The sequence below is a fragment of the Toxorhynchites rutilus genome, chromosome 2 (assembly GCF_029784135.1).
Source record: "Toxorhynchites rutilus septentrionalis strain SRP chromosome 2, ASM2978413v1, whole genome shotgun sequence".
Classification (NCBI taxonomy): domain Eukaryota; kingdom Metazoa; phylum Arthropoda; class Insecta; order Diptera; family Culicidae; genus Toxorhynchites; species Toxorhynchites rutilus.
Window position 1 is genome coordinate 71,626,167 of NC_073745.1, and position 27,889 is coordinate 71,654,055.

Sequence of the window (27,889 nt, forward strand, 5' to 3'; positions counted from 1 at the left end):
ACCAGTACCAGTCAAACTGACTGGTGCATGTTTCTATGAAGAAATGTATGAGAGCGTTTTAATTTCAACATATTTTGACAGCAATTGTCAGCCCCTGAAAATGTTCTGCATATTTAGAAAATGCAACCAGCATACCTCTGGAATGTTTCAGATGTGGAAAGTGAATTATACGACAGCGGCGATGATTTGTTAGATAGAAAAATTGATTCTCAAGGAAGTGATGATAACAGTGCTATTATCGAGAGTAGTGATGAGGAAATTCCTGATGATGACAATATAGATGAGCCAAGCGACAGTGGTTGCGTAAAAATTCCAATCAAGCGTACCAAATCAGCAAACTGAAATTGCTTTAGACGGAACTATTTGAACGAGAATTGAAGAAGGAGGTGTTGCTGGTAGATTACTAGTTCATAGTAATTTCAAAGATGTACACGGTCCAACAGCACATGCTGAAAGAAATATTATGAACGGGAATCTAAGTAGTGCGTTCCAATTACTGATTGATAACCATATTTTGGAACATATACGAATTTGTACAGAGTTAGAAGCCTCTCGAGTTTTGGAAAAAAGTGGACAATTACACAAGAAAAATTGAAGGCATCTCTTGCAATATTGTGCGCGCGTGGGGCGTACGAAGGAAATAGCTTCAAACAGGGGATGAACTTATATTACCGGGATAAGCAACTTTTTCCATCGGAGGCCAGATGCAGATTTACTCAGTATTTTCCAAACAAACCCCATAAATTTAGCATAAAATTCTAATTGGCGTCTGATGTAGAGACGAAATATGTGATAAATGGCTTTCCTTATTTAGGAAAAGCGAGACTCGAATGCATCAATCCCCCTATGCAAATTTGTCGTAATGAAATTTCTTGAACCGTATACCATGAAGGAGCGTAAAACTGATATTTTTTACAAGTATTCCTTTGGCGTTAAAATTAAGATCTCAAAATACTTCGTTGCTTGGAACGATACGCGCTTCTATTGGCAACCAGACATATTTTGGCGTCGATGTCACTGATCGAATGGAAATCAGGGTTCCAGAAGGTGACCACTTCAACTGTTTTTCAATAATTTAGTTTCAGCCGGAAGAAATAGCTGGATATTGTAACAAAACATAACAGGAGAAAATATCTCACGAGAAGACTTTCTGTTTCAATTAGCAAAAGAACTTGCTTCAGAATATCAGACTTCAAGGCAAATACCACACGAAGCTGATATACCAACTACAAATGGCACTGTTTCTGTACGCAAATGGTGTCAAATAGAATATTTTAATAACAATAAGACTACAAATATTTGCAATAAATGCAAAAAAAGTCTATGTAGAAAGTGTATACACTGCAAAATCTATTGTGAGCAACAAACTGTAAACAATTAAGTGTTTTGTTATTTGACAATGTCTATTAGTCCATTTATCTATCACAATTATATTGTTCAACTTATTTCGCCATTTGATAAGTAATAGTACAGACTGGAACCACAATATTCATTTTTTCTTATACACCAGTCATTTTGACTGGTGCTGGTAGAAATAGGTATATATAAATAGCTGGTAAATCTAGTGTTAACACGGGGTCGTTTCCATACTAGGCGGTACAGGATAGTCCCGATCTTCTGAACAGACTTGAATGAACTAAAAACATCCGTAGCCGATCGAGTCAACTAGAAAAATAAGCTAGCGGCGGTCGCCGTTGGCCCCATTTTTCTTGTTGAAAAAAACCCGGCGTCGACATTTTCAAATATGGCGTCGACCGCCGAAATTTTTGACGACAGAAGTGTCTGTCTCCTGGTCTGCTATACATTTTCTGTAGGCGTTAAGATCAACACTGAAAAATATTTCGACATAAAAAAGCGCAAAATAAAAAAAATACTAAGTCAGCGCTATTATCTTAAGTCACCAAAGTGAAGTTGTGTACTCTAGCTTCTTCTTCTTCTTGGATGGCACTACCGTTCCAGTGAACTTTTTGCCTTCTCAACGCAGCATTACTTGCGTCATTTTTATTAGTAGTGCTTGGTTGAGATTTCTATGCCGAATAACACGCCTTGAATGTACTCTGGAGGGGCAAGCTCTAGAATACGCGTGACCACAGTGCAAGCCGGAAGAATTTTCTTTCACGAAAATCCCCCGACCAGAACGGGAATCGAACCCGAACCCCCGGCATGATAGTGTGGGACGCTAACCACTCGGCCACGGGAGCACGTACTCTAGCGCCGAATCGTAATGAAAATATTCGGTGGCGGAGTTGCGCCGTGGCGAATTTTCGTTGCGGCAATGAAACGATTGCCGATGAGTTGTGATGATATTGAAAGTGGAATACAGCTGGAATCCGACGAATGCATGGAAATTGAGGTAGGTTCAGTTTGTATTAATCTATGACTTCAGTAAAATTTTATTACGACAAAATTAATTCATAATAAAAATTGCGCTTTTTTCTGTGTGGCATTCATACCCCTGAGTTCACTTTTTAAAAACATGAATAGAAACTATTTCTACATGTTCTTTAAATGTATTATTAAAAGAGCTTCTGAATGTTTCCACCAGAACCCCAATGATAAATGGGGTCTGAAAAGTTGAACGAATTGGTATGAAATATGGAGAAATTTGCGTTAGTGATACTAAAGCCTATGATCATAACGCGAAATCCAACAGTCACATAATTTCCGTTGTTTCCTATTATAAGAAGAGATGTCGACCAGGAATATCATTTCATAATCAAAAGGGATGAAACACGGTACGTGGAATGGATTCAACGGATAAAAATTGAAAATCATCCGGCTAAGCAGTTTAAATTTCAGCATGTCGATATTCTACTAAGTAATTATCATCAATTTTCACGTATTATTTTTTTTTTCAGAAACAAAACGTTTAACTAAACTATTAATTTGTATGGCTCGAACCTTGGCGATGGTAATTGAGGACAGGTTAAAAACTCTCAAGCCATTATTGTTCACCTGTTCAACACAAACGAGCAGCAATTCATTTAATCCTCGACGACCAAACGATTTTCTCCGGCAGCGAAATTGAAAATATCGACAGATCAAGAAATCATGTCTATATATTTTTTATCTGCTTCTATAGAAATTTCCCACCCTAATTAAAATAAACATTAGAGAAAATCAATTTGAGTATTTTATGCGTCTGAATAAACCACAAAAACGTAAACATCGATTAAATTTTCTTCTACGCTTCATCTGATTCGCTACTCAAAAGTGTCGTTTGACTGACCGATGAAAAAACACTTTCGTACGAAAACGAGGATAGGGCAATTCGTTCGAACGAACGATGTTCGAATGTTCGAACGGATAGATTTCTTTCGTACGAAACCAAGGATACGAATGAGGCATTCTTTCGAACGTTTTGTGTTCGTTCGAAAACAAGAATAAGGGTGTTTATTTTTTTGGTTCGTTAAGTTAGTGTATAGAATAATATTAGGTGATTAATAGCAGTAATAGACGATAATATCTACTGTTTGCGCCACGCGGAGCGAGCGCATACGTGTTGCGACATGACCTGTCATTCCATTGCATCACCCAGAGACGTGCGAAAGTGAGATGAAAGCAGTATCAACACAACAAACTAATATCACCCGAGCTAACCGAGCGAAGCCGACAGGACAAACACCCCACCAATTTCAGGGAGTATAAAAGTAGCAGAGCAGCATATGATCCATCTTTATAAGTTTTTATTCACCACGTGTATTTAGAAACCATTAGAGAAAGTTATAGTGAAAATTTGGACTTTGAAAACTAGTGTCGTTTTTTCCTACAGTAAATTTAGTCAGACCCTTTCCAACCGGAGTACTATAAGGATTGAGAAATGTGTACTGTGAAGATGGCATCCTCTTATAAAATTAATTTAGAGATGTGTTTAGAAGCGGTTAACAGTTTAATTTCAACCAAGTGCCTAGAATATGATTTCAAGTTAAATTTTAAGAACATGCAAGTAATTTTGGAGCGTATGGGATTAGATAAAACGAACTATCCTAGTATGAAGGTAATCAAAAGCCTTCTAATGAAACATCGAAAATCCGTAAAACGGTTTGCTCCTGAGATTACTTTGCAGAATTGTTGGGATGCAGCGAATGATTTGATCGCTAGAGAAGAGTTGGATGAGCTATTCGAATTGAATTCTAAGAATCTGAAAGAAATTCTTGTAGAAATGGGATTAAACGAAAAATGCGCACCTAACTTAAAAAAAGTTAGGAATAACTTCGCTTGTAATCCAACATATAAGAAGTATCGTGCAGAACGAAAGGTGAGAACCCTTATAATTGTTATAAGCTTCCTGAAATTAATAAAACTATTTTGAAATTTTCAATGTGAAATCATTTCCGCAGAATATTGAACATTCAATTGCCGCTGAAAGTCATAACGTAAGTGTAAAATATCAAATTGCTTTGAAATAGTCACGCCATACAGTAACTTCAAATTTTTATAGATCGATAATTTCAAAGAATGTTCTTTTGAGAATGAAAGTGCCTGCTTGCCACAAGACTGCGTTGGAGTTCATGAAGTAAGATGACATTTCTATTTATTAATTCATGTATTAATAGTTGTTATTTAGCAGCTTTTATTAAATAAAACAGATCATATGTCCGAAACAAACTCATCTCCTTCACGTGTCGAAACAAGAACATTATCATTTGTATCATTTGACACAAACGATTTCGAGGAATTGGCCGACTCTCAAAGTACTACTTTTGACGGCGTTGATAATACGGGAAAAGATAACGAAGTAAGATGACATTTCCAATTAATTATTCATGTATTAATATGTATTATTCTTCAGCAACCTCCATTCGGATTTTTATTGAAAGGAACAGATTTATCGCGTGTCGAAATAAAATCATTATCCGTCGAGTTTCCTGCAAAAGTATGTAAGAAAGGAATGGAACTTAATGCTCCAGAAATTGAATGTCGCATTTTTGAAACATCAGTAAGTCAAATGCAAGAGAGATCAACGAACGACATGCAAGACTCGATTGTTTCATTTGATACCAATGATCTTGAAGGATCGACCAAATCACAAGATACTACTTATAGCAGTGATGTAGATGTAACTGAACTTGTGTTCAATACAACGGACTTTGAAAACCTACGAAAAGAGATAAAAGAAAAAGGCAACAGTAACAGGATCAAATACAATGTCAAGGTTGCGGAATGTGGGGCAACTGCCACAAAAAGACTTTATAGTGGTGCTTCAATTTACGAGTGTTCTTTTTACATCAACAAGAAGAACATTGAAATGTGTAAACATTATGATCAACATAATATAATGCAAAGCAAAACCAAGGTTGGCGATGCTAAATATAAGCAACAAAAGCATAGAAGGCCTTTTATAGTGGCCTTAGAAGATTTGTTAAAAATCAAATATGAAGAATTCAATATCTATTGTATAATCAATATAAATTCTCATAATTGCAACAAATCTGGCTGGCTATTTTATGGTGTCTGCGCTCACAAGACCTGCAGATCTTATCGTTTCAAAATTGTTTCTGTTACGGATGGTGATAACATATATAAAGTCGATGTCTATGTTAATGTCGCTATGACCCTGATACACGGGGAAAACCTGAAAGCGGCATATTGCAAAGGAGTAAAAAGAAACATAAATATGAAAAAACTGCAGCTCCAAAAACCACTTGAATTACGAACTAAGTTGATCAACGAAAAGAAAAAAAGGGAACCATTCGAGAAGGTAGACATTGTCAGCAAAAATGTATTGGAAAAAATTAGCAGTGAAGCTAAATCGAAGCTTAACAGGGATATTGATGATTTTCAAGATTTGATAAAAATGTCTGAGGATAACGGATCTTATATCAAAAATGTGTTTAGAAAGCCCTTTGGTGTAATTTGTTTTAATACAAAAATGTTCAAAGAGCTGAGAAAAAACAAGACTTACAGTCCTATTTTCTACATGGATGGTACTGGATCGGTTGTACGATATTCAAAAGCTGAGAAGCGTGTTCAAATATATGTTTTGGTCGCATACAATTACCGGTCAAATTTTAGTGTACCCGTAACAACCTTTGTGACTGAAAGCCAAAAAACAGTAGACTTCCACAATTGGTTGAATATATTTCGTGCTTCGTACGAGTCAGGCAGCTCTATGAATAAATTGAATAAAATAGCGAGAATTGTTAGTGTTGATTGGAGCTGGTCACTGATTGGTGGATTGATACGGGCTCTTAATAATCAACACCATACACTACCAGAGTATATCCGAGATTGTTATAAAGTTTGCATAAGAGAACTCAATCTCAATTTCACTATCATTCATTTATGCTACAGTCATTTCATGAATGTAGTTTCTAAGGACTTGAAATCTGCTCCAATCAACATAAAACATAAGTTCATGGACTGTATGCGATTGGCTGTACGTGCTACAAACTTAGTGGACTTAATCGATCTGTTTATCATTATGACATGCATTTTTGGATCTGCAAATGAGAACCGAATGCTTGAGACATCACTAAAAGAACTAGATGCAAAAATTAATGATAGAACAAGCTTCGATTCAGAAAGCGCTGGTAAATTTGATTATACTGGCATCGGTGAACCAGAAATTCTAAAAAAAGATGAGGACAAAATCTTCTTGGGATCGCCTTTTTATGCGTTGTTAAAAGAAACATTTGAAACAACATTAAAACAAATAGATGATCTCAGCCAAGGATCACAGAACCCACTGTATTTCAAAGGATTCTTGGAAGATGTCGCCTTGAAAAAATACATGCCTGTGGTTTGTTTGTGGTCAAATATAATAGTATCTCAAATTGACTCGAATCCGGATACTATTTCAAACGCAAGGGTTGAAAGCTTCTTCCGAACATTGAAACACAATGTTATGAAAGGTCAGCTCTACGAAAGAATAACACATTTTCTTCGAAAACTACAATCGTATATTGAATCTCTGTTCCACTTTTCCGACTTTGACATTGAAGATATATACGCTACTGATAAAGGAATAAGTAATGCTAAAAAACGTCAAGATGATAGAATCGCAGAATATGACAGATTTGTCGGAAACGTAGAAGACATAGAGGACGAATGGCATAGTCCATACTTTCAAAAAGATGCTTCAACCCACTTGTTCAAGAAGAAAAAGAAGCAGGAAACTAACAGCTTAAACACACAACTTGAACAATCAACACAGAAGCACCCAGATTCAAAGGAAAACAGTGATAACAACAGAAAAAGATCATTAGAAGAAGATTTAGAAACTACCTGTAATCTGTCCTCTATTCATCAATTCATTGACAAAGGATTTGAATTTCCAGTTACCACCAAATGGTATTTCGGTGAGTTTCCTTCAGAATATGAGAGCATAGGAGTAAGTAGTATGATTGTAAGCTCAGAAATGCTTCAAACGCTCGATGCACATACATATATGGATGGAGAAACCTTAGATGCGATAATTGCAGTGGCCATAAAAGAATGTGAGGTCGAAAGCGTAAAATTGGTATCAACTTACATGTCGAGAAACTTGTTTGATACAACTCAACTAAAAGAAGTATTGGATAGGAAACGAGATTATGTTTTACCAGTTCTAACCAATACATCGGGAGTATGGGTGGTTCCTTTGAATGTTAGAGCTGGGCAAGCACCCACCAAGCAAGTTGGAAGAGGGAACCATTGGGTTCTCTTCATTGCTGATTTTATGAATAGAGAAACTTTTTATTTAGATCCTCTCGAAACAGCATCCCCATATTTGAAGGACGTACAAGAAGAATTTTTGAAGGCAGTAAGCTCTATTCGGAGACTTAAAAATCAACCATTTGATTCAACCAATTGGCAAAGCGGCTCGAAAAATATTGCGCACGACAAGCAAAACGACGACTACAACTGTGGTGTATATGTAGCTAAATATGCACAAAACTTTCTTTTGAAGAAACCGTTGACCGGGCTAGGAAACATGGATTCTGAGAGGAAACAAATCAAAATAAAACTCCTAAATACAGCAGTAATAAAAATTTGTTTATACTGCAGCAGCTTGAAATCACTAATTTTGTCATGTCAATCATGTGGACGGAGGTGTTGCAGTAGATGCGCCCCAAATATGGTGCTAAAAATTCCATCTACAAAACAATGTGAAATATGTTCGAAAATTAAAATGATATAATTTTTAAGTCTCATCAATAAATTTTTATATTACCTTTTAACTTGAAGTATTTTTATTTGTCCAGTTTGAGTCCTTTCAGAAACGAGATAGAATCCTGTCGTCTAAGTCAAAAATGAAAAAATTGTCATTCCATCGGCTACAAAAAATAGTTGCCATAAACCTCAACCATTCGCGTGGATTTTTTTTTAAATTTTAAATGGTTCCTATGATCAGATAGGTCAATTCCAACACTCCACCATCTCAAAATATTTTCGGAGGATAGTATGCTTCTAATTCAAATGATAAAATTGACATTCTATCGCCTCCAAAAAATATTAGCCTTAGGACTTGTCCATTATCGTAAATTTCTTGAAATTTTAAATGGTTCCCATGACCAGATGGGTCAATTCCAACATTCCACCATCTCAGAATATTCTCGTAGGATGGTATGCTTCTAATTCAAATGATAAAATCGACATTCTATCGCCTCCAAAAAATATTAGCCTTAGGACTTGTCCATTATCGTAAATTTCTTGAAATTTAAAATGGTTCCCATGATCAGATGGGTCAATTCCAACACTCCACCATCTCAGAATATTCTCGGAGGATAGTATGCTTCTAATTCAAATGATAAAATTGACATTCTATCGCCTCCGAAAAATATTAGCCTTAGGACTTGTCCATTATCGTAAATTTCTTGAAATTTAAAATGGTTCCCATGATCAGATGGGTCAATTCCAACACTTCACCATCTCAGAATATTCTCGTAGGATGGTATGCTTCTAATTCAAATGATAAAATCGACATTCTATCGCCTCCAAAAAATATTAGCCTTAGGACTTGTCCATTATCGTAAATTTCTTGAAATTTAAAATGGTTCCCATGATCAGATGGGTCAATTCCAACACTCCACCATCTCAGAATATTCTCGTAGGATGGTATGCTTCTAATTCAAATGATAAAATCGACATTCTATCGCCTCCAAAAAATATTAGCCTTAGGACTTGTCCATTATCGTAAATTTCTTGAAATTTAAAATGGTTCCCATGACCAGATGGGTCAATTCCAACACTCCATCATCTCAGAATATTCTCGGAGGATGGTATGCTTCTAATTCAAATGATAAAATCGACATTCTATCGCCTCCAAAAAATATTAGCTTTAGGACTTGTCCATTATCGTAAATTTCTTGAAATTTCAAATGGTTCCCATGACCAGATGGGTCAATTCCAACACTCCACCATCTCAGAATATTCTCGTAGGATGGTATGCTTCTAATTCAAATGATAAAATCGACATTCTATCGCCTCCAAAAAATATTAGCCTTAGGACTTGTCCATTGTCGTAAATTTCTTGAAATTTAAAATGGTTCCCATGACCAGATGGGTCAATTCCAACACTCCACCATCTCAGAATATTCTCGTAGGATGGTATGCTTCTAATTCAAATGATAAAATCGACATTCTATCGCCTCCAAAAAATATTAGCCTTAGGACTTGTCCATTATCGTAAATTTCTTGAAATTTCAAATGGTTCCCATGACCAGATGGGTCAATTCCAACACTCCACCATCTCAGAATATTCTCGTAGGATGGTATGCTTCTAATTCAAATATAAAATCGACATTCTATCGCCTCCAAAAAATATTAGCCTTAGGACTTGTCCATTATCGTAAATTTCTTGAAATTTCAAATGGTTCCCATGACCAGATGGGTCAATTCCAACACTCCACCATCTCAAAATATTCTCGGAGGATAGTATGCTTCTAATTCAAATGATAAAATTGACATTCTATCGCCTCCGAAAAATATTAGCCTTAGGACTTGTCCATTATCGTAAATTTCTTGAAATTTAAAATGGTTCCCATGACCAGATGGGTCAATTCCAACACTCCACCATCTCAGAATATTCTCGTAGGATGGTATGCTTCTAATTCAAATGATAAAATCGACATTCTATCGCCTCCAAAAAATATTAGCCTTAGGACTTGTCCATTATCGTAAATTTCTTGAAATTTAAAATGGTTCCCATGACCAGATGGGTCAATTCCAACACTCCATCATCTCAGAATATTCTCGGAGGATGGTATGCTTCTAATTCAAATGATAAAATCGACATTCTATCGCCTCCAAAAAATATTAGCTTTAGGACTTGTCCATTATCGTAAATTTCTTGAAATTTCAAATGGTTCCCATGACCAGATGGGTCAATTCCAACATTCCACCATCTCAGAATATTCTCGGAGGATGGTATGCTTCTAATTCAAATGATAAAATTGACATTCTATCGCCTCCGAAAAATATTAGCCTTAGGACTTGTCCATTATCGTAAATTTCTTGAAATTTAAAATGGTTCCCATGACCAGATGGGTCAATTCCAACATTCCACCATCTCAGAATATTCTCGGAGGATGGTATGCTTCTAATTCAAATGATAAAATTGACATTCTATCGCCTCCGAAAAATATTAGCCTTAGGACTTGTCCATTATCGTAAATTTCTTGAAATTTAAAATGGTTCCCATGACCAGATGGGTCAATTCCAACATTCCACCATCTCAGAATATTCTCGGAGGATAGTATGCTTCTAATTCAAATGATAAAATTGACATTCTATCGCCTCCGAAAAATATTAGCCTTAGGACTTGTCCATTTTCGTGAATTTCTTGAAATTTCAAATGGTTCCCATGACCAGATAGGTCAATTCCAACACTCCACCATCTCAGAATATTCTCGTAGGATGGTGTGCTTCTAATTTAAATGATAAAACTGTCTTATCATCGGCTACAAAAAATGTCAGTTGTAATTAAAAGTTATTGGTATCTTTTTATTGGTATCTTCACCCACATTAAATCGAGGTGCTAACTGACTCTAAGCACTCACCCGAAATGCACTGATACTACAAAAGGCGTATTCGATTTCTTATTTACCGACACAGGGGTCCGGATACTATTTTAGAATGTATCGAAGATTTAGAAATGACTCTTTAGTAAAAAGGTTTGGTGGCGCTGAAAAGCCGATGGTTTGCATCAGTCTTCAGAAAACATACACTTGAGTTTAATTTTCATCAGCGCGTTCATAACAAACACGTATTCTCTCTTGGTACGAAGTGTAAAAAATTCATAAACACGAGAGCGCCGAATGAACACAGCGCAGAGCTCAGATACGAAACAGCGCTTCTCACTTGTGTGATGCGCGCCTCATTTTATACACACACACACACACGTAGTCTTCCGAAAAACACTTACACATGTCCACGCGATGTGAAAATTCCATGTTTTTGTTTGAACTCGAACATGATTTTCGCTAGTGTTGAATGTCTATCCCAAACACGAACAATGATACACAAACATAAACATGTGTAAAGAAACACGATTTTTATAATTCAAGAACATCATGTACAAACATTGTTGCAGTACCACCCGTTGTTGCAGTATGCATTGCTTTCGTTTGGTTTCGTTTCGTTTCGTTTCATGCACGGGAGAACATAACTCCTCCTAAAACATTTCTTTGTAGAGCACTTTTTCACAGAGCACTAGAAATTTAGTTCGTATTGCAAAAATTACGCGAACTCAGAGGCTATGAAATCATGCACAATTTGCAAGTCTGATTATATAATCCATAGATATTTCCCGTGAAAAGAAAACATTTTCTGAATAGACAGAAGCTTTCTATGATTTTTTTTCTCCGTGCATGTTGTCAATTGAAGTCTGGGGAACCGAGTGCACAGTAGGGTAAAGTCATACAAATACTGGCCAAATAAATAAATACCCAAAAATTAGTTTTAGATGGAGTTTCAGGAAAGTTCACACCTATTCTTGGTATTTTGATGTGGGTAACTAAACATCTCCGCCACGCTCTATTCAATTTTAGTACTTGTTCAAAAAGCTGATGATGAACGATGTTAATAAATTCAATTTATAAATTGAAGCGTTGACTAAATAATCCTATTAATTGTGAAGAACTCTGATATCAATTGACGCTTCATAATTATTATGACGCTTCAGAACAGATTAAGAGGTGTATTTTTTTGTCCAAAATTTTAGATGATGCACCCATTGTCATGATAAATGCTTCCCTATCCCTTTTCATATCAACACACCAACACACCATGTGTTGAGTGGTGGTGATGTGGTGTCCAATTCGCATCCTTTACTCTACACATTGCTGTAGCTTGGGATGAAAATGCGAGAGAAACTGACCATGTTTGAACATCATGTGAAACAAACATGTCACATTTTTAAGCAACGGGTACGAAAAAATAATGTTTGTCTGCAAACATAAAACTGCGAGAGTAGGGAGAATATTGTTCGTCTCGTACCCAGTGTTTAATGTGAAACACGGAAGGCTGCACACACGCATCAAATTCTAGTGCCCGTTTTGTCTTCGCTCGTTCTAAGCTATGCATAAAAACAACAGCGCGCCTCCATACCAGATTGTGTGAAGAAAAAAGCTCAACAGAGAAAGAAAACCAGATTCAAGCGCGGTGTAAAACAGGTATAGAAATACGGCGAAAAACAGTGCAAAACTCGATGCAAAAACGGGGCTGACATAAAAACATTTGATCTGTGTTTCGGAGCTTGATCATTCGCCAGAGAGCATGTTCATACAAGGAGTGAGAACTCAACTGAGTACAAAAAAAAACTTTTTATACATTAGCAGCGCGTTGCATTCTGAAGACTGGTTTGCATGGTTTCGTAGAAACAGTTGAAGATGGTTGAATTAAGGTGTCTTCCAAATTTCAGATCAATCAGTCAACAGAAAGGGGGTCAACATACAAACATACAAACAGGTCAAGCGGCATGAACTAATTTAAAAAGTTATTTGGGGACTGCGACCATCTTGGATTTGGATTTTTCATGATTTACTATGTTCTACTAGTCGAGCACTTTCATTTGATACTCATATTGATGAGGCTTTGAAAAAAAAAAAATATATATATATATATATGGCGGTCATTTTGGATTGCCATTTTAAATAAATAAATGTGTTCTACTAGTCCAATACCTTTCAGTTGATATACATATATATATATGGGGTTCTGAGAATATATGTAATCCGCCATTTTATAGAGGCCGCCATCTTCGATTTACATTCTACAAGTCACGCCCTTCATTCGATACCCATATTGATGGGGTTTTGGAAAACCCCATATTGATTCAATTCTGAGGAAATATGTACATAATCCGCCATTTTGTATCGGCTGCCTTCTTGGATTTTCAAGATCATGGAATACGCAGTTTTATAATGACACCAGTAATAAAGATGTGTTTCAGTTCAAACGGTCAACAGGAAATCAAACTCTGCATTGAGTTTGATTTGTGCATATTCTGAGAATTCATTACGAAGCAAACTATAGTGTCAGTTGCGTTGCTTCTGTTTTCTTTTTTTTTTTTTTTTTGGATGGAATGCATGGTGGTTAACTACGAGTGTTTTGGTAATGGATTCGATCAATTCAAATTATGTCTCGCTGCTATGTTTTCCGACTCGTTTTAGTCGGCGTCGTTAGAGAAGCACATACTGGATCAATCATAGCGTAGGATTTTCATTTAGGTAAATTTTGGAAATTTCCAATCATTCAATAGTTTGTTTCAAGAAAATTATAATTATATTGATTGATAAAATATTTTCCATCACCTCATACATATATCTCTGCGATCTATCAATACACTAGCAGACCCGGGGAACTTCGTCGCATCCAAAATTGTTTTTTTTCGAAAATTGTCTTCCGATGCTATAAATTAAGTAACAGAGGTGCTTCTCGTATTCCAATTAGTCAATGAATGAAACGCTTTTTAAATTCAATTGAATGAAACACCTTTTTTTAACACGGTTAATTACACAATGGAGATCTCTTTCGGTTCCCAACGTGTCAACAGAATAAATTTGAAGATTTACGTTCTCCATTCGCCGGCGGCAACAATCCGATAGTGAATTTTCTTTTATTCCTCTTTTATTCGTTAAATTGCTCACTTGTTTCACTTTTTCTACCGTTGATATCTCTGGTGAGAAAAATTCTGGATAAATTTGCCGTCCAATGATATATATTATAATATAAAACGTTTTTGTGTAATATGCATTTCAAAACTCTTAACTCTTCGTTACATTTTTCGTAGAGTGCAACCAACCCCCCCCCCCCCCTCCCCTAAGTAAAAATCAGAGACGTAGTCCTACATCAAAAAACTCTAGACTAAAATTCTAAATACAGTTTATTCGAATAAAATTCAGAATCATGAATAGAATGGGACCAAGAATTGAACACTCAATCAATACCGCCATACAACCGGATTCGTACTTTTACTTAATAGATCCTAAGCCGCGTATATTAAAAATATCAAATATCGGTAAAATCAGTTTATTATTGTCTGTTCCGTTCTTATTTGCTCGTATCCAAAATCTGGAACTTGGATGCGTGATCTGAAATTCTTGTATCTCAATTTCAAATTTCAACCAAGATTCGAATGTAATCAAAATTTTGAAGTCTGGAATTTGGAACTCAAGAATCTGGATACTTAAAGCCTAGAATTTGAACTTAGGGTCTAATGCTTGGTATCTCAATATAAACTCAGTCATTTGAAATGTGGTCCGATATCTTGATCCAAAATCTGAACCAAGAGCAGTAGTATCAAATATGAATACTGGAATCTCCATTCTGCTTTCGTATCTGGACTCTGAACATAGAAAGGGTAAACTCTCGAGACGGGAAACTGTATTCTTAGATAAAAAACTGTAATTAGAAAGCTTAACTATAAATTCGTGTATTGGGAATCGCAATAAAGGGCCTGGCCGGGTAAGGAAGTAAAAAGTCCTCAAACCAAATCACCAATTGTATGAAAAATATTGTATATTGTTGTACTAAATAAAACATTTTGGCAGTAGTACCATATATTTGAGTCCTTATATGGTACAACATAGGATCTATGGTGAAAAATGCACCATTTCGTTTTTTCCACGCTTTTCTCAATAGCTTTGAGACAAAAATAAGAAAAAAAAATACTGAAAGTACATCTTACTAAGGTGTATCGATGGGGGTCTCCGTAGCCACATTGGTTGCGCGTTCGCTTAGTAAGCGATCGATCGTGAGTTCAAAGCTCAGGACCCTCATTGACCATCTTTGTGTTGTTACAGAATAGTTTCGTCCACGCAACAATCATCAGCGATGGAGATCGATCCACGGTCGAAATAAGATCGATTCATCCATACAACTGCTCTGCTCTGCAAGACACATCGGGCTGCTGTTCTATAAATAACTCAACAATGATCAATCAACTGTCTCCGCTGTCCGGTGGTCCAACTGGATAATGGAAGAACAGACAGAATACTCTTACGCCTAAATGGCTACTGTGTGAATGTACCATATGTAATGGTATAGGAGAAATACTGGCGAACGGCAACAGTGTAATGTGCTAATTATAGATATGATAACCATGTGACATGTACACGATTAAAATTCGGCTCTGTTACAGCTGAAATGCTAATGAGCCTTAAATAAATAAATGGAATAAAAAAAAAAAGGTGTATCGATAAATATCTTCAAACATTTTTTTTATCAAAAAATCTAATAGTAAAAAAAATTAAATACGTGGTACAAGAAAAATTTTATATATTTTGTGGCATTTCGAAATTTTGAAAAAAAAAATAACGTTGAGACCCACTTCTGCTCTAATTTTTATTTAAATGCGTTCGTATGTCTTTTTTTCTACATGTGGCGTATTTTTTTTTATTTTTTTAGAGCATTGCGAGACACAAAAATTATATTAAAGTCTGCTTCATTTAATATTGGAACACAAACAATTGCGTGTAGTTCAGTCATTTATTAACGAATTCATAATTTGTTTTTCATACAAATGTAGCATTTTCTTTACTCTTTCATAAAAAAAAATTAAAAAAATTATTCATTGCTGTTTCGAAGAAATTCTCGTACTTTTCCCGTAATACGGCACATTAGGCGGCGCACACCCTTTTCGTCCACCGTTTTGGCGATTTGATTCCACCAGTTCTTCATTTGAGTCATGTTCCTAACAAGTTTTCCCTTTGCCTTAACCCTTTCAGGACCATAAGGTTACGGTACCTTATTAAATCAATTTAGCTATATGTTATGAATCAATAGGCACCCTAAAAACATAATTTATACTAAAAATTCAAAAAACTTTTACCTTTTTTTTTTTGTTAAATTTATGGCACAAATATGTCCCTATGGTCGCTATTATGTATTGCCAGTAAAAATAATAAAAAGGTACATTCCGAAATATTAAAATAAAAAAATAATTTACAATGGTTACGTGAATATTTAATTAATCCATGATTTTTGCTTGGGACATCGGCGTCCCCGTGGTCGTGAAAGGGTTAAGCCTCCGCTTCGTGATTGCCCAGTATTTCTCTATCGGCCGGAACTGGGGGCAGTTTGGGGGGTTGAGGTCCTTCGGTATTACGCTGACCCCGTTCCTTGCGTACCATTCCATAACCGTTTTGCTGTAATGGCAGCTTGCGAGGTCCGGCCAAAACATTACTGGACGGTCGTGGGCACGAATAAACGGCAGAATCCGTTTCTGTAGGCACTCTTTTTTGTAGACTTCTGATGTCATTGTCTTGTCAGTGAGAAAGACTTTGGTTTTCTGTCCACAACTGCATATCCCCTGCCAAATCATGTACTTGCGGGCGAATTTATCTGCAAATACGAACTTAAATTTTGCAGGTACATCCCCCCGAGCCGTCGCCAAATAAAATTTTTGACCTGGGATTTGCCCAAAGTCCGCCTTCACGTAGGTCTCATCGTCCATCAGAATACATCCGTCGAACTTGGTCAGCACTTGGTCGTACAGCTTTCGAGCACGGATTCTGGCCATATTGTTCTGCTTCAGCGTACGATTTGGCTGTTTGCTGGCTCGGAATGACCTTATTCCTTCCCGGAGACGAATTCGTCGCACCGTACTGTGAGCGGCCTGGAACTTGTTGGCCAAATCGCGGTCTGAAAGATTGGGATTCCTCTTTACGGCCTTGATGACTTTCCCACGCAGTTTCCGGTCGACAGTTCAACTCCGACGCTTCGAATGCGGCTTCCGAGCCGTCGTCAATGTTTCCTTGTACTGCTTGATAACACGACATACGGTATTTCTGGGCATTTTAATGCATTTATTAGATGCCGACAACAATGGATTTTCAAGAAAACTGTGCACAATTTTATCTCTCCGTTCGGCTTCCATGGCGGTTGTTTACAAAATGCTATCGTTTGGTGTTATGGCATAAATACATGGTGAAAGGTAATGAATTTCCCGACACGTGGGTGAAAAAAGTTTCCAAATCCGTCCACTAGGAGCGCCACAATGAGCAAAAGAATTTGTTCCAATATTAAATGAAGCAGACTTTATATTATATTTATTTTTCTTGAAATCGATTATTATATTGTGTTCGTGGTTTTCTATTGTAAGATTAAAGTTTAAAAAAATAATAATGATTTGAATTTTTTTAAGTGTTCTTCTCATTAATCTGAATGATCTTTTCACAAGGACTTCATTTTTTCTCACAGAGCTGATCGTACTTCTCACTCCTATGAATTTGGTAAACCATCTAAAACCAATGTAAAGATAATCTCATATATTTCAAGATATGAAAAAAAAAATCTTTCTTCAGCGCTATGCTTTAAATATACCGTCAAAATTTAGACATGTAAGGAAAAAAATTTCAATAAATATAAATGGGTGTCTAAATTCAAAATAAATTAAAAATGCCCAAAGGTCGAAAAAATTTTTTTTTCCACGCAATCCTCTTAAAATTCAAGAAAAAATTACGCTACATGTGGAGAAAACAACACATACGAACGCATTTGAATGAAATTAGAGTAAAAGTGAGACCCACTTTTACTCTAATATATATTTTTTTTTCAAAATTTCGAAATGCCTGAAAATATAAATAATTTTTTTTGTACCGCGAAAAACACTAAAAAACTACTAAAAATTTAAATAGACGTTGGAAGAAATTTGAATACAAACTAGAGTAGTACTGAATCTCAAAATAAAAAAAAATAAATTTAATTTAACATAAAAATAAAAATTATTTTAATTTTTTTTGTATTTGATTTTTTGATGAAATTTGACTTTTTTGATGAATTGTTTGAAAATATTGATGGATACACCTAGGCAAGATGTACTTACAGTATTTTTTTTTCATATTTTTGTCCCAAAACTATTGAGAATGGCGTTAAAAAAAAGGAAATGTGTATTTTTGACCATATATCCTGTGTTGTACCATATGAGGACTCAAATATATGGTACTACTGTCAAAATTTCATATTTAGTATCCTATACAATATTTTCCATACAGCTGGTGATTTGGTTTGAGGGGAACTTTTTACTCCTGTGCCCAGCTAGACCCTTCGGAAATATTAAAAAAATGTTTTTTTGTACCGCGCAACACTGAAAAAAATCTAAAAAAATCACATATATCTAGAAAAGCCGTTGGAACACATTTAAATATGAATTAGAGTAGTTGGTACACATTTAAATACGAATCAAAGTAGTATTGAATCTCTAAATCCAAAAAAAAATTTTTTTTGTTTTCACTATTTTTTTTAGTACTTGAATTTTTCATGAATTTTTTTTTTAATTTTTCTTGATACACCGTAGTAAGATGCACATTCAGTATTTTTTTCAAATTGTTATTTGGAAGTTTTTGAGTATGACGTGAAATAAACGAAAAAGTACGTTTTTCATTATAGATCCTATGTCAGACCACATTTCCCAAATTTTCTTATTTAATATCCTATACAATATTTGCCATACAGCTAGTGATTTGGTTTTGGGGCACTTTTTACTCCCTTTCCCGGCCAGGCCCTTTGCTTGATATTTTTTAATGAAAACTGTATAAAACTTTAGTCAAAGAATGAAATATAGGAATTTATCTATGTTTTTATCAAAAAAAAAATTTTTTTTTAAATTAATTGAAAAAAAAATATTTTAAGGATTAAAATTCATTTTCCTCGAAAACATGTTTTTCTTTTAATTCTGGAAAAATACATATGAATAGCCCATACAATTTCCAATATGTCATCCATACATCGTAAGATTGGCACTTTTCCAGGAAAAAAGCTTTTAAATCAACAACAACTCCATGCTTTTCTTTGAAAAATTACTATTAATGTTTAACTCGCTACATTTTTATGTATAAATTATCGCGATTGACATGCTCTGCAACCTTTTTTTTTCATTTATAAATATGTAAAAAAATGTGTGGAACGCGAGAATTTGCACACACATATGTTACGAGTAAAACATAATTTTTTGCAGGAGTCTCCATACAAAAATGGCTCACATTCCAGAAACTATAAAAAAAAGAATTTACATCTTCGACAAAAGTTAATATTTTGATTAGATCTAATACTTCTGGTCGGGGGATTTTTCGTCAAAGAAATTTCCTTCGACTTGCACTGTGGTCACGCGTATTCTAGAGCTTGCTCCTCGGAATACATTCAAGGCGTGTTATTTGACTAAAGAAATCTCAATTAAGTATTACTAAATGACGCTAGTTAATGCATACGTTGAGACGGCAAAAGTTCCACAGGGAACGTGAACGCCATTCAAACAGAAGAAGAAGAAGAAGAAGAAGAAGTATTTTTTTCAAAGAAAACCTTAAAAAAGTTGTTAGAAGAAAAAAAGTTCTCTGTAAAAGACTTGTTGGAATTTTTAGGAGTCATTCATATATATATTTTTTTAAATTTGAATAAAATACGTTTTTCAGAAAAATGAATTCTAATTTTTAAAATATATTTTTTCTTGCGAAATTTTCAATATTGTTTTCGAATATTTCAAGTATGCAAGACCCATGTGTTTACACCCACAACGTTTCGCAGATATCTGAGGTGGTGCTGCCAACGGCTTGTCGAGATGGCATGAATGTTGTGTTATTAAAGTTGTCTACAAACTAAGCTCGATCTTCTCTCAATAATTTGTCCGCAAGTTGGGCCCGCAAGAAAGTCAGAAACGTCGCGTTGGGCGACGAACTTGTTAATTCAAATTTTATAATTTAAAAATGGATTTTTTTTTGTTTTCATATGTATTACGATATATAACTACTTTCTAGTCGAAATACTGACGTTTTTCTTTTTAACAATGAATACCTTCGGGAGCGGTCACCGAAACTGATGTTGTGCAAATGCTATCGATACGGTCCTGAAAGGAAAGCGTAGCAAGAACAATTCGGGGCTCAACGTGTTAAATAATACCCCAATTTGATTACTGTATAAAATTGTAAGAAATAAAATAAAAAAAACTGGACGAAATTGGCTCTAAATGCAATTTTGCATGGAAGCGTTTCTTCAAAACCAGACTTTGCCTCGATCCTGAAGAATGCGAACCAGTCTATACCAAAAATATAAGTCTATAGAATTCGTACAAAGTTCCTTAGGTTTTGCATGGCACCTTAGTCAATCGGTGCGACCACGAATTATGCCCCGTTGATTTAGAACCACTATTAGCTATGTTCAAATTAGCTCATCGTTCAACGGTTGCGTTCGAATTTTGCTTCATTTGAATTTTTCCACATTCCACAATTTGCTTCCGAAAGTCGATGTGTAATTCTTCCGAAAGTCGATGTGTAATTCTCGATAGATTACCGTAACATGCCAGTTAAAACCATGCTCATGAATATGTAAAAGCGACAAAGAAAAGCCAGATGTGTAGCACTTTGTCACTCTCTCGACAAACATCCCTCATTGTGCGCTTCGTCCCCGAGTTTGTGGCAAGCTAATCAACATGGAGAGTGCCATCATCATTTATCGGCTGGGCTGTTCCGTTTCCACGAGTGCTTTCAGCGATTGTCTGCTGACAGTCTCTGTGGCCCGTTTCGGATATTGCATACATCTATACACACACATACTTGCCAAATTTTCCATTGTTTTTGATCATACGCCAGACGGGCAGAAAATATAGCAGCACATCAACAGCAGCCAGATTTGTTTTGCGTAGACTTTCTTTTTTTTTAACCAACGTTCGCCAACGTTTTCCAGTCCGGGACACGACTTCCTCAAAACATCCAAATGACTTCATTGGACGAGATTCTAAGCCTTTCTAATACTTCTAATTTCATCACCAAAAAAAAACCCAGAACGAATGTTGCTGTTCTTTCATTTCCATTTGTTCCGTACCGACAATGGGCTCCATCCTAGCGGCGGTAATTGTTTGTCATGCCTTCATCTCAGACAAGCCATGCGGGAGAATGAGGATGTACAAAGTTGTTGAACACACAAAGTTCTCTCCCATCCTCATCCTCGCGCGCCTATCCCCACCCTCACGCCTGCTAGCCAGCCATAGCTAACCGAACCATATGCAAATGCGTACACCAATGGTCGTCGGAAATGAAACCCAGGGGACGGATGGATCATCATCAACAATGTGCAACGTCACCACAACCACCACCAGCAGTCTGAGTGGAAAATTGAGTTTAATAATTTAAATTCATCGGTCGTTATCTCGTGGGAGCCTTCTCTCGGAAATAACAACCGGACAAACTTTTGCTCGACTGTTGTTGCTAAAATCTAATCAGCCTTAAAAATTGGACTTCACATCCCGGCACCCACAGCCTTCCCGATTCCGGAGAAGGAGACGAACGAGAAAGTAAAAAGTCAGCAAAAATTGATTTTCCACTTGGAGAAAATATAATAAAAGATATTCTCTTCGGGGTTCGGACCGTCCCGTACCCCATCATCGGCAGTGGGAATACGTTGTGATCGGTCAGGGAAAAGGATATTATCCAAAACGACCGGGGAGCTAGGGGGTGCTCATCTGACGCGTATCGACCTCCCCCAAGATGGCTTTCAAGTGGCTGCGATTGATGATTCGATTTGTACGGTCGATGAGCTTCCGCCGAAGGACCCGTCGTTGTAATGGAAGCGATTTATACAATCCAAAAGAAACAAACTGGATAAAAGAGGTTTGCGAGGCAAATACCGAAGCAGGAAATTCTAGGACACCATGTCTGGATAGGCTTTCATATGGTTATAGAAATCCTAAATGAAAAATGAGAAAAGGGAGACGAAGAAGTGAATATGTCAAAATATTGTTACGTATTCTGACATTTATATACACTGACAATCATATCGAACCTTTTCTTGTTTTGTAGAAATTGATTTCCGTCCATTCATAATACACCCTTGTTTTCGAGAGTTTCTTGAAGCTGTTTGTGTATTTGGATCATTGTCGACAAGTTAGAAGCAATTCGCCGATTCGACACATATTGATACTTTCAGGATTTTTTCTTTAAGTGTCGACAGCTCCGAGTAGTATTTCGCCGTGCATTTATTAAAATAAGAATAGGTCCAGAATGTTAACTGAAGGTTGATGAGATAAAATAAAATGTAAACCTACTCTGCTAGCAGGGAAAAAATCCACATTGTTTGTAGTACACGAAGAATTCCAGAGATTGATGAGATACAAAATAAGACCACGAATTTAGTTACCGATATACGTTACTGATCACGGATCCTAGGTTACATAGATTACAGATTCCAAGTACTAAAAATTTCTTATTGCTGGTCGCTTTTGGATTTGATTTGTTTCCAAATTAAACTTCAACTCCATTTCTCATATATCAGACCAACATGTTTTATAGATCAGAATAACCAGATTCTAGCTTGAGATTGAGATTAAATCATTAATATTAAATTTCAAGATTCCAGAATTAATATTTTTAAATCCAATCAATCTGCTGATTTACAAATTCTCATACCTGATCACACGTTTGGAATCTAAATTGTTTACTATTTCCCGATTTGTTTATTTTCACAGCCTCTGTAAAAATGAACAATTACATAGGTTTAGGCTTTTAGATCCAGCCTACATAGGTATTAAAGACCCAAATTTTATTATCAGCCATTCCATGCCAAACCGATACCATGGTTCTCAGATTTCCGTGAAAAGTGGTAGTTCTGTTCCTTATCGCAAAATATTAGACCCGTTTTTTTCATTAGGATTTCATTAGGCGATTTTAGGGTGGTCCAGTTTTTTCCAAAAATTACCTTTTTTTCAAAAAATCATAACTTTTGAATTACTGGACCGTCAACATATCAAATTAAATTAGTTAGCTCATTGGCTTTAACACTTCTATACTCGCGCATAGGTCTATGAGACCGAGAAATCAATAATTCGTTCATTTCTCAGAAAATATCAACACTACGACTTTGTGATTCTCTCTAGTTTCGTTATTCGTCGTTCGTCATCGTTTAGCGCAGGGGTTCTCAAACCGTTTTGGGCAAGAAATCCCTTTTCCAGAATTAAGTCCTACCGTAGACGCCTATAGCCAAATTTCTTTGAAAATCCTATCTTTAGTTTTTTTTCTCACTGAATTTGAAAACATTGCAGTTGGTTAATTGAATAAACTTGGCATTATATTCTCACGGAGATGATCTGGCGTAGTGGTAACATCCGCACCTCTCACGCAAAAGGTCACGAGTTCAACTCACACTTCCGACATTCTTCTAAAAAATGGAAGTAATGTGACAAACCTGCCAAAAGTATTGAAAGTCACTATAATACAGAAGAAAAAATATTTTCTCATCATATTCAACAAAATAAATAGAGATAAAATTTAGTAAATATCAAGTGTAATAAATGATTATGAATACAAATTACTCACAGCTTGAGCTTGAGCTTAAGTAGACTGTACAATTTGTTGTTGCTCTCCGTGATTGACCTGAACTTACCAAATTGCAACACACATAATGACTAGCAAATCATTCTCGTTGTGCAATTTTCGGTGATTCGAGCTTTAAATGGTCAATAACGACGCCGGCCACGTCAATTAATACAAATTACTCAAAGCCTATAAAAACATTCAATTCACAAACCAATCTATCCACAACTACCAAATACCAAAATACGGTTCAATATTGGTTAGTAAAAGCCTTAAATCTCCACGTTCGTTGATTTTCAAATAGTTCCTTCGGTTTCGCGTTGTTTGTAACCATAATGAAGCCTTTTTCGACAAAGTATGATGATGGGAAAACGAGAAGATAGTTTTTCAGCAATGTCTTACATCGCAGGATACTGTTTTTCAATGTTTCGTTATAACTCGAACATATAACAACCTTGGTTGTACTTCTGTCTCATCTGTGCTGATGATAATCAGCTTTTCTTGCATTATTAACTTGGCTCATTTCATCAATGTGATATAGTAGTAATTTATTATCCATTGAGGAATTTGAAAATTTTGAAGATCTAAAAACACTTTAGTAAAATTCTTATGCAATGCGTTCAAGTCAGTGACATATGATAATAAAACATGGTCTTGAAGCTTTTGTGATAGTTTTGACAAATGCGGAAACTGTGAATATTCTCTTCTGCTTAAATTTTGTTTTGAAAGATTTGTCAGAAGGGCCGATATTATTGCGATTGTTTCAATCAAACTAAAATCGTCACCCTGCAACTGATACACAAATTCAAAAAAACTGAAAATCTTACTATGCAAGCGACTCTTGTAGGTCAGCGAACTCCAGCCTGTAGAAGTAACCGAGTAAAGATTTCGTCGTTTTTCTCATATAGCTGAGCAAATAATCGAGTGTTCCAAGAATTGCTTCGAAGGTTTTTGATAGCACTCTAGCACTCATAACATAAAAAGACTGATGCGATCTAGGGCTCTGATTTCTTGCTACTAAATGCTGTCTGTGAATCACGCAGTGAGTGGCCAGTACCTTACGCAGTTGAAGCTTTGAGTAAGCTGTAAAACCACGATTACGACCAACCATAGATGGTGCACCATCAGTCTCAATGTTCTTCCAACCGATCGATTCTCCTCTGGTATCAGTCTTCAAATATGTAGCAAAAATAATTTCTTGGGACATATTTTCATCTTTAATATATCGAACATATCCTAACAACAGAGCTTCATTGCTGGGTAATGTATACTCGTCCAGCTGGAGAAAAAATCTGTTAGCCCATATTAAATTGAATAACATTTTTCCCTCTTCTCGACCCATCTTAAGTTTCCTAATTAAAAAAAAATTGTTACGCTATGCACATAGATGACCAAGCATTTTGTAAATTCTTTTTCAATCACTTTATTCTAGTTCACATTATTTAACAATGTAAATACCTTGTAATCTCTTGAATTTAATTAGAAGTTGAGTACATTATCATTCAAGCTCCAACGTATTACATGAACTTGCAACCTAAGGGCAGGCTTGTTATACAGTAAAATATTAGGAGCATGTTTGTACATGAATTTGATGATGACATCCTTCGTGTTATATCGCGTATATGTTTAAAATACAGAGAAATGTTAAACATGCCTGAAGGACACATTATCTTGCACGAACCTGTTCTCGTTTTTTTACTTGCCGAATTTTTCATCTTGTACTTTTTTATTTTCATCTTGTGCACACTCATCGTCTTGTTTGGTTTCTAAGATGTGCAGCAATAATATTTTCTACTAAGATATTAGCCATTCTCAGGGTTGCCACATATACTGAATATTCTGTATTTTACTGATTTTTCGCCAAATTTCAGATACGGAATCCGTATATATATAGATTACAGAATTTCTGCAAAGATACATTCTTTTTTTTTAAATTCCAATTTAAATGTTAAACTAATTACAGCCCATTTGCTCTGTCTACTTTCTACTTATAAACTTTGTTTTTTTATCGTTGAGTCATGAAGATATGTACCTTGATTTATAAAAATTTCGAACCATATGAAATGTCACCTCACTTCTCCGTTCCTGCTAAGGATGTTTTTGGGACACTTTTTTTATAATTCCGCATTCATCAGCGTGTGTTGAGTGAATGTTCTCGTTTCACAATGCCAACAAAACAAAGTTCTGAAATCGGTTGGCTTCCATCGATCAATCGGAAATTGACGGAAATTTGAAGAAAACGAAGTTCAACAAAACCATGAACATCATACAATTTACTATGTGAAAACTTTTTTTTATGATTTATTTTGTTGTATTGATACGGCTTAAGCTAGCCATAAATAAAAACAATACATTCCAAATGAACATAAACGTTTCCTTCCAGTTTTCCGTTAATTTTTTGATACATATATTTTGCTAAAAATACAGATGTATAGATTTTTTCAGAAAATTTTATAGAATCAAATGTGGCCTTGGTCATTCTTATAACAAGGTGATTCACGTAACACAGCTTATGGAGCATCTTGAATATTTCAAATAAGAACTTGTGATATTCAGCCCCCGTCGACCCCCAAAATCAATTTTCGGGGTCGATATCGACCACTTGGAGAAACCCTGGTTTAGCGTATCGCATGTGTTGGTACGAAGATGTCCCTTTTCAGCTTTTTCGGTCTGAGACTCCGACGCGAGTACGAGAGCAACTTACGCTCGCTCAGGGAACGATTGAAGTTTGTGCTGATAGGAGTTTTCAATGCATCTGCACATTCCTTTAGAAATGCTGGAGGTAGACAGTCTGTACCGGCACCCTTGGAAGCGTCAAGGTTTTTCAAAACTGCAGCTACGTCATTTGGAGCGAAAGTTAATAGCGGAAGGTTAGCTGGGAGTGTCACGATTGTGCACGCTACTAAAAAAGTCCGCGAAAAAGTCAGCGATATTCTCGGGCGAGTCCGCAGTAGCTCCATCATGCGTCATTCCTGAGGGAATTCGAGTAGTATTTTTCAGGTTCCTAATGTAGGACCAGAAAGATGCTGGATCACGTTTCAAGTTTGATTCGGTGCGGTTGTTGTAACTTCGAAACGCGTTTTCTTGACATTCATTGTAGAGCGTTTCAAGGTGTTTTAATCTATCCCTGTTGCACGAAGATCTTTCGCGGAAAAAACGTTTACGTGATTTCCGAACGATATTACGAAGGTGTCGTAGTTCTGGTGTCCACCAAGGGAGTTTTGAGTGAATTGCGGAACTCCTGTGTTTTCGCGGAACTTGATCGTCGAGTATGCTAAAAACCTTTTCATAGAACAGTGCAGCTGTCTGGTCTGTGGATGCATCGCCGAGTATAGCATCCCAGTCAACCGCCGCAAGCAGGTCATTAAGCGCTACGAAGTCACATCGTTTAAAATCGAAATCATCAACATCACTTACGCCGATAGGGTTTTGATTTCCAGCCACGATTTCAAGCCGGAGAACAAACGGGTTATGGTGAGGATCAATTTTTAAAAGCGAAGATGGTGGATCAATGAGCTCTACATAGGTAGATTCACTCACAAACGCCAGGTCAAGAAGACGTCCGTTTGCGTTACGAACTGAGTTGATTTGGTGAAGTCCGGATGTGAGGATGGATTCTGCAAATGCAATTTCAGATTCGGTAGAGGCGTTGATTGGCAGGTAACTATTGCAGTCGTCGTCGAAACACCATGATAGACGTGGGAGATTATAGTCGCCAAGTACAACAATGACGTCGTTTGCGGAGGACAGGTCGCAAATCTCTTGAACAGCAGCTGCGTGCGATTCATAAATATCAGGACGAGAGCTCGGGCGAATATAAATTCCGCAGACGTAAATAGTTGTCCCGGGAAGACTAATAGAAACGACCGTTTGTTCGAGATGAGTACAGTTTGTTAACGTAAACGTACAACACCGAATATCGGATTTAACGGCGACCAAAACGCCACCACCGCGTTGTAGAGTGCTTGTGTTAGCATTACGGTCACAACGAAAAATGCTGTAGTTTGATGCAAGCTCAGCGTTTACTACGTCTGGGCGCAACCACGTCTCGGTCAGAACAATTATGTCGTAGTCACAACTCGTCGTTTTCCTACGGAACTCGCTAGTTTTGGTACGCATGTCTCGAACATTTTGATAATAAAGTGTCAAATGTTTTGAGAATAATGTCG

The 27,889-nt window shown here is 36.3% G+C and overlaps 2 protein-coding genes across 2 annotated transcripts in view; both read left to right on the top strand.

Moving 5' to 3' along the window:
• Positions 1–342, top strand: part of LOC129765835 (uncharacterized) — a 13,149-nt gene extending 12,807 nt beyond the window's left edge. The window contains exon 3 of the mRNA XM_055766272.1: positions 118–342. Coding sequence (XP_055622247.1) covers positions 118–342 — 225 coding nt within the window. The remainder of the gene's footprint in view (positions 1–117) is intronic.
• Positions 343–2,861: 2,519 nt separating this feature from the next.
• On the top strand, positions 2,862–27,212 carry LOC129765836 (uncharacterized). The gene is made up of 3 exons (XM_055766273.1): positions 2,862–4,738; positions 4,793–5,722; positions 27,018–27,212. Exons 1-3 carry the CDS (start codon positions 4,595–4,597, stop codon positions 27,210–27,212), a joined length of 1,269 nt encoding a protein of 422 aa, XP_055622248.1. The 5' UTR covers positions 2,862–4,594.
• The last annotated feature ends 677 nt before the right edge of the window (positions 27,213–27,889 follow it).

What these genes read in the sequence shown, in the direction of transcription:
- LOC129765836 (XM_055766273.1), top strand. Translation starts at nt 4,595, where the DNA reads ATGTCCGAAACAAACTCATCTCCTTCACGTGTCGAAACAAGAACATTA. An exon ending in ATACGGGAAAAGATAACGAA is followed by an intron (nt 4,739 to 4,792) that starts GTAAGATGACAT and finishes ATTATTCTTCAG; the next exon opens with CAACCTCCATTCGGATTTTT. An exon ending in TAGACATTGTCAGCAAAAAT is followed by an intron (nt 5,723 to 27,017) that starts GTATTGGAAAAA and finishes TTCATAGAACAG; the next exon opens with TGCAGCTGTCTGGTCTGTGG.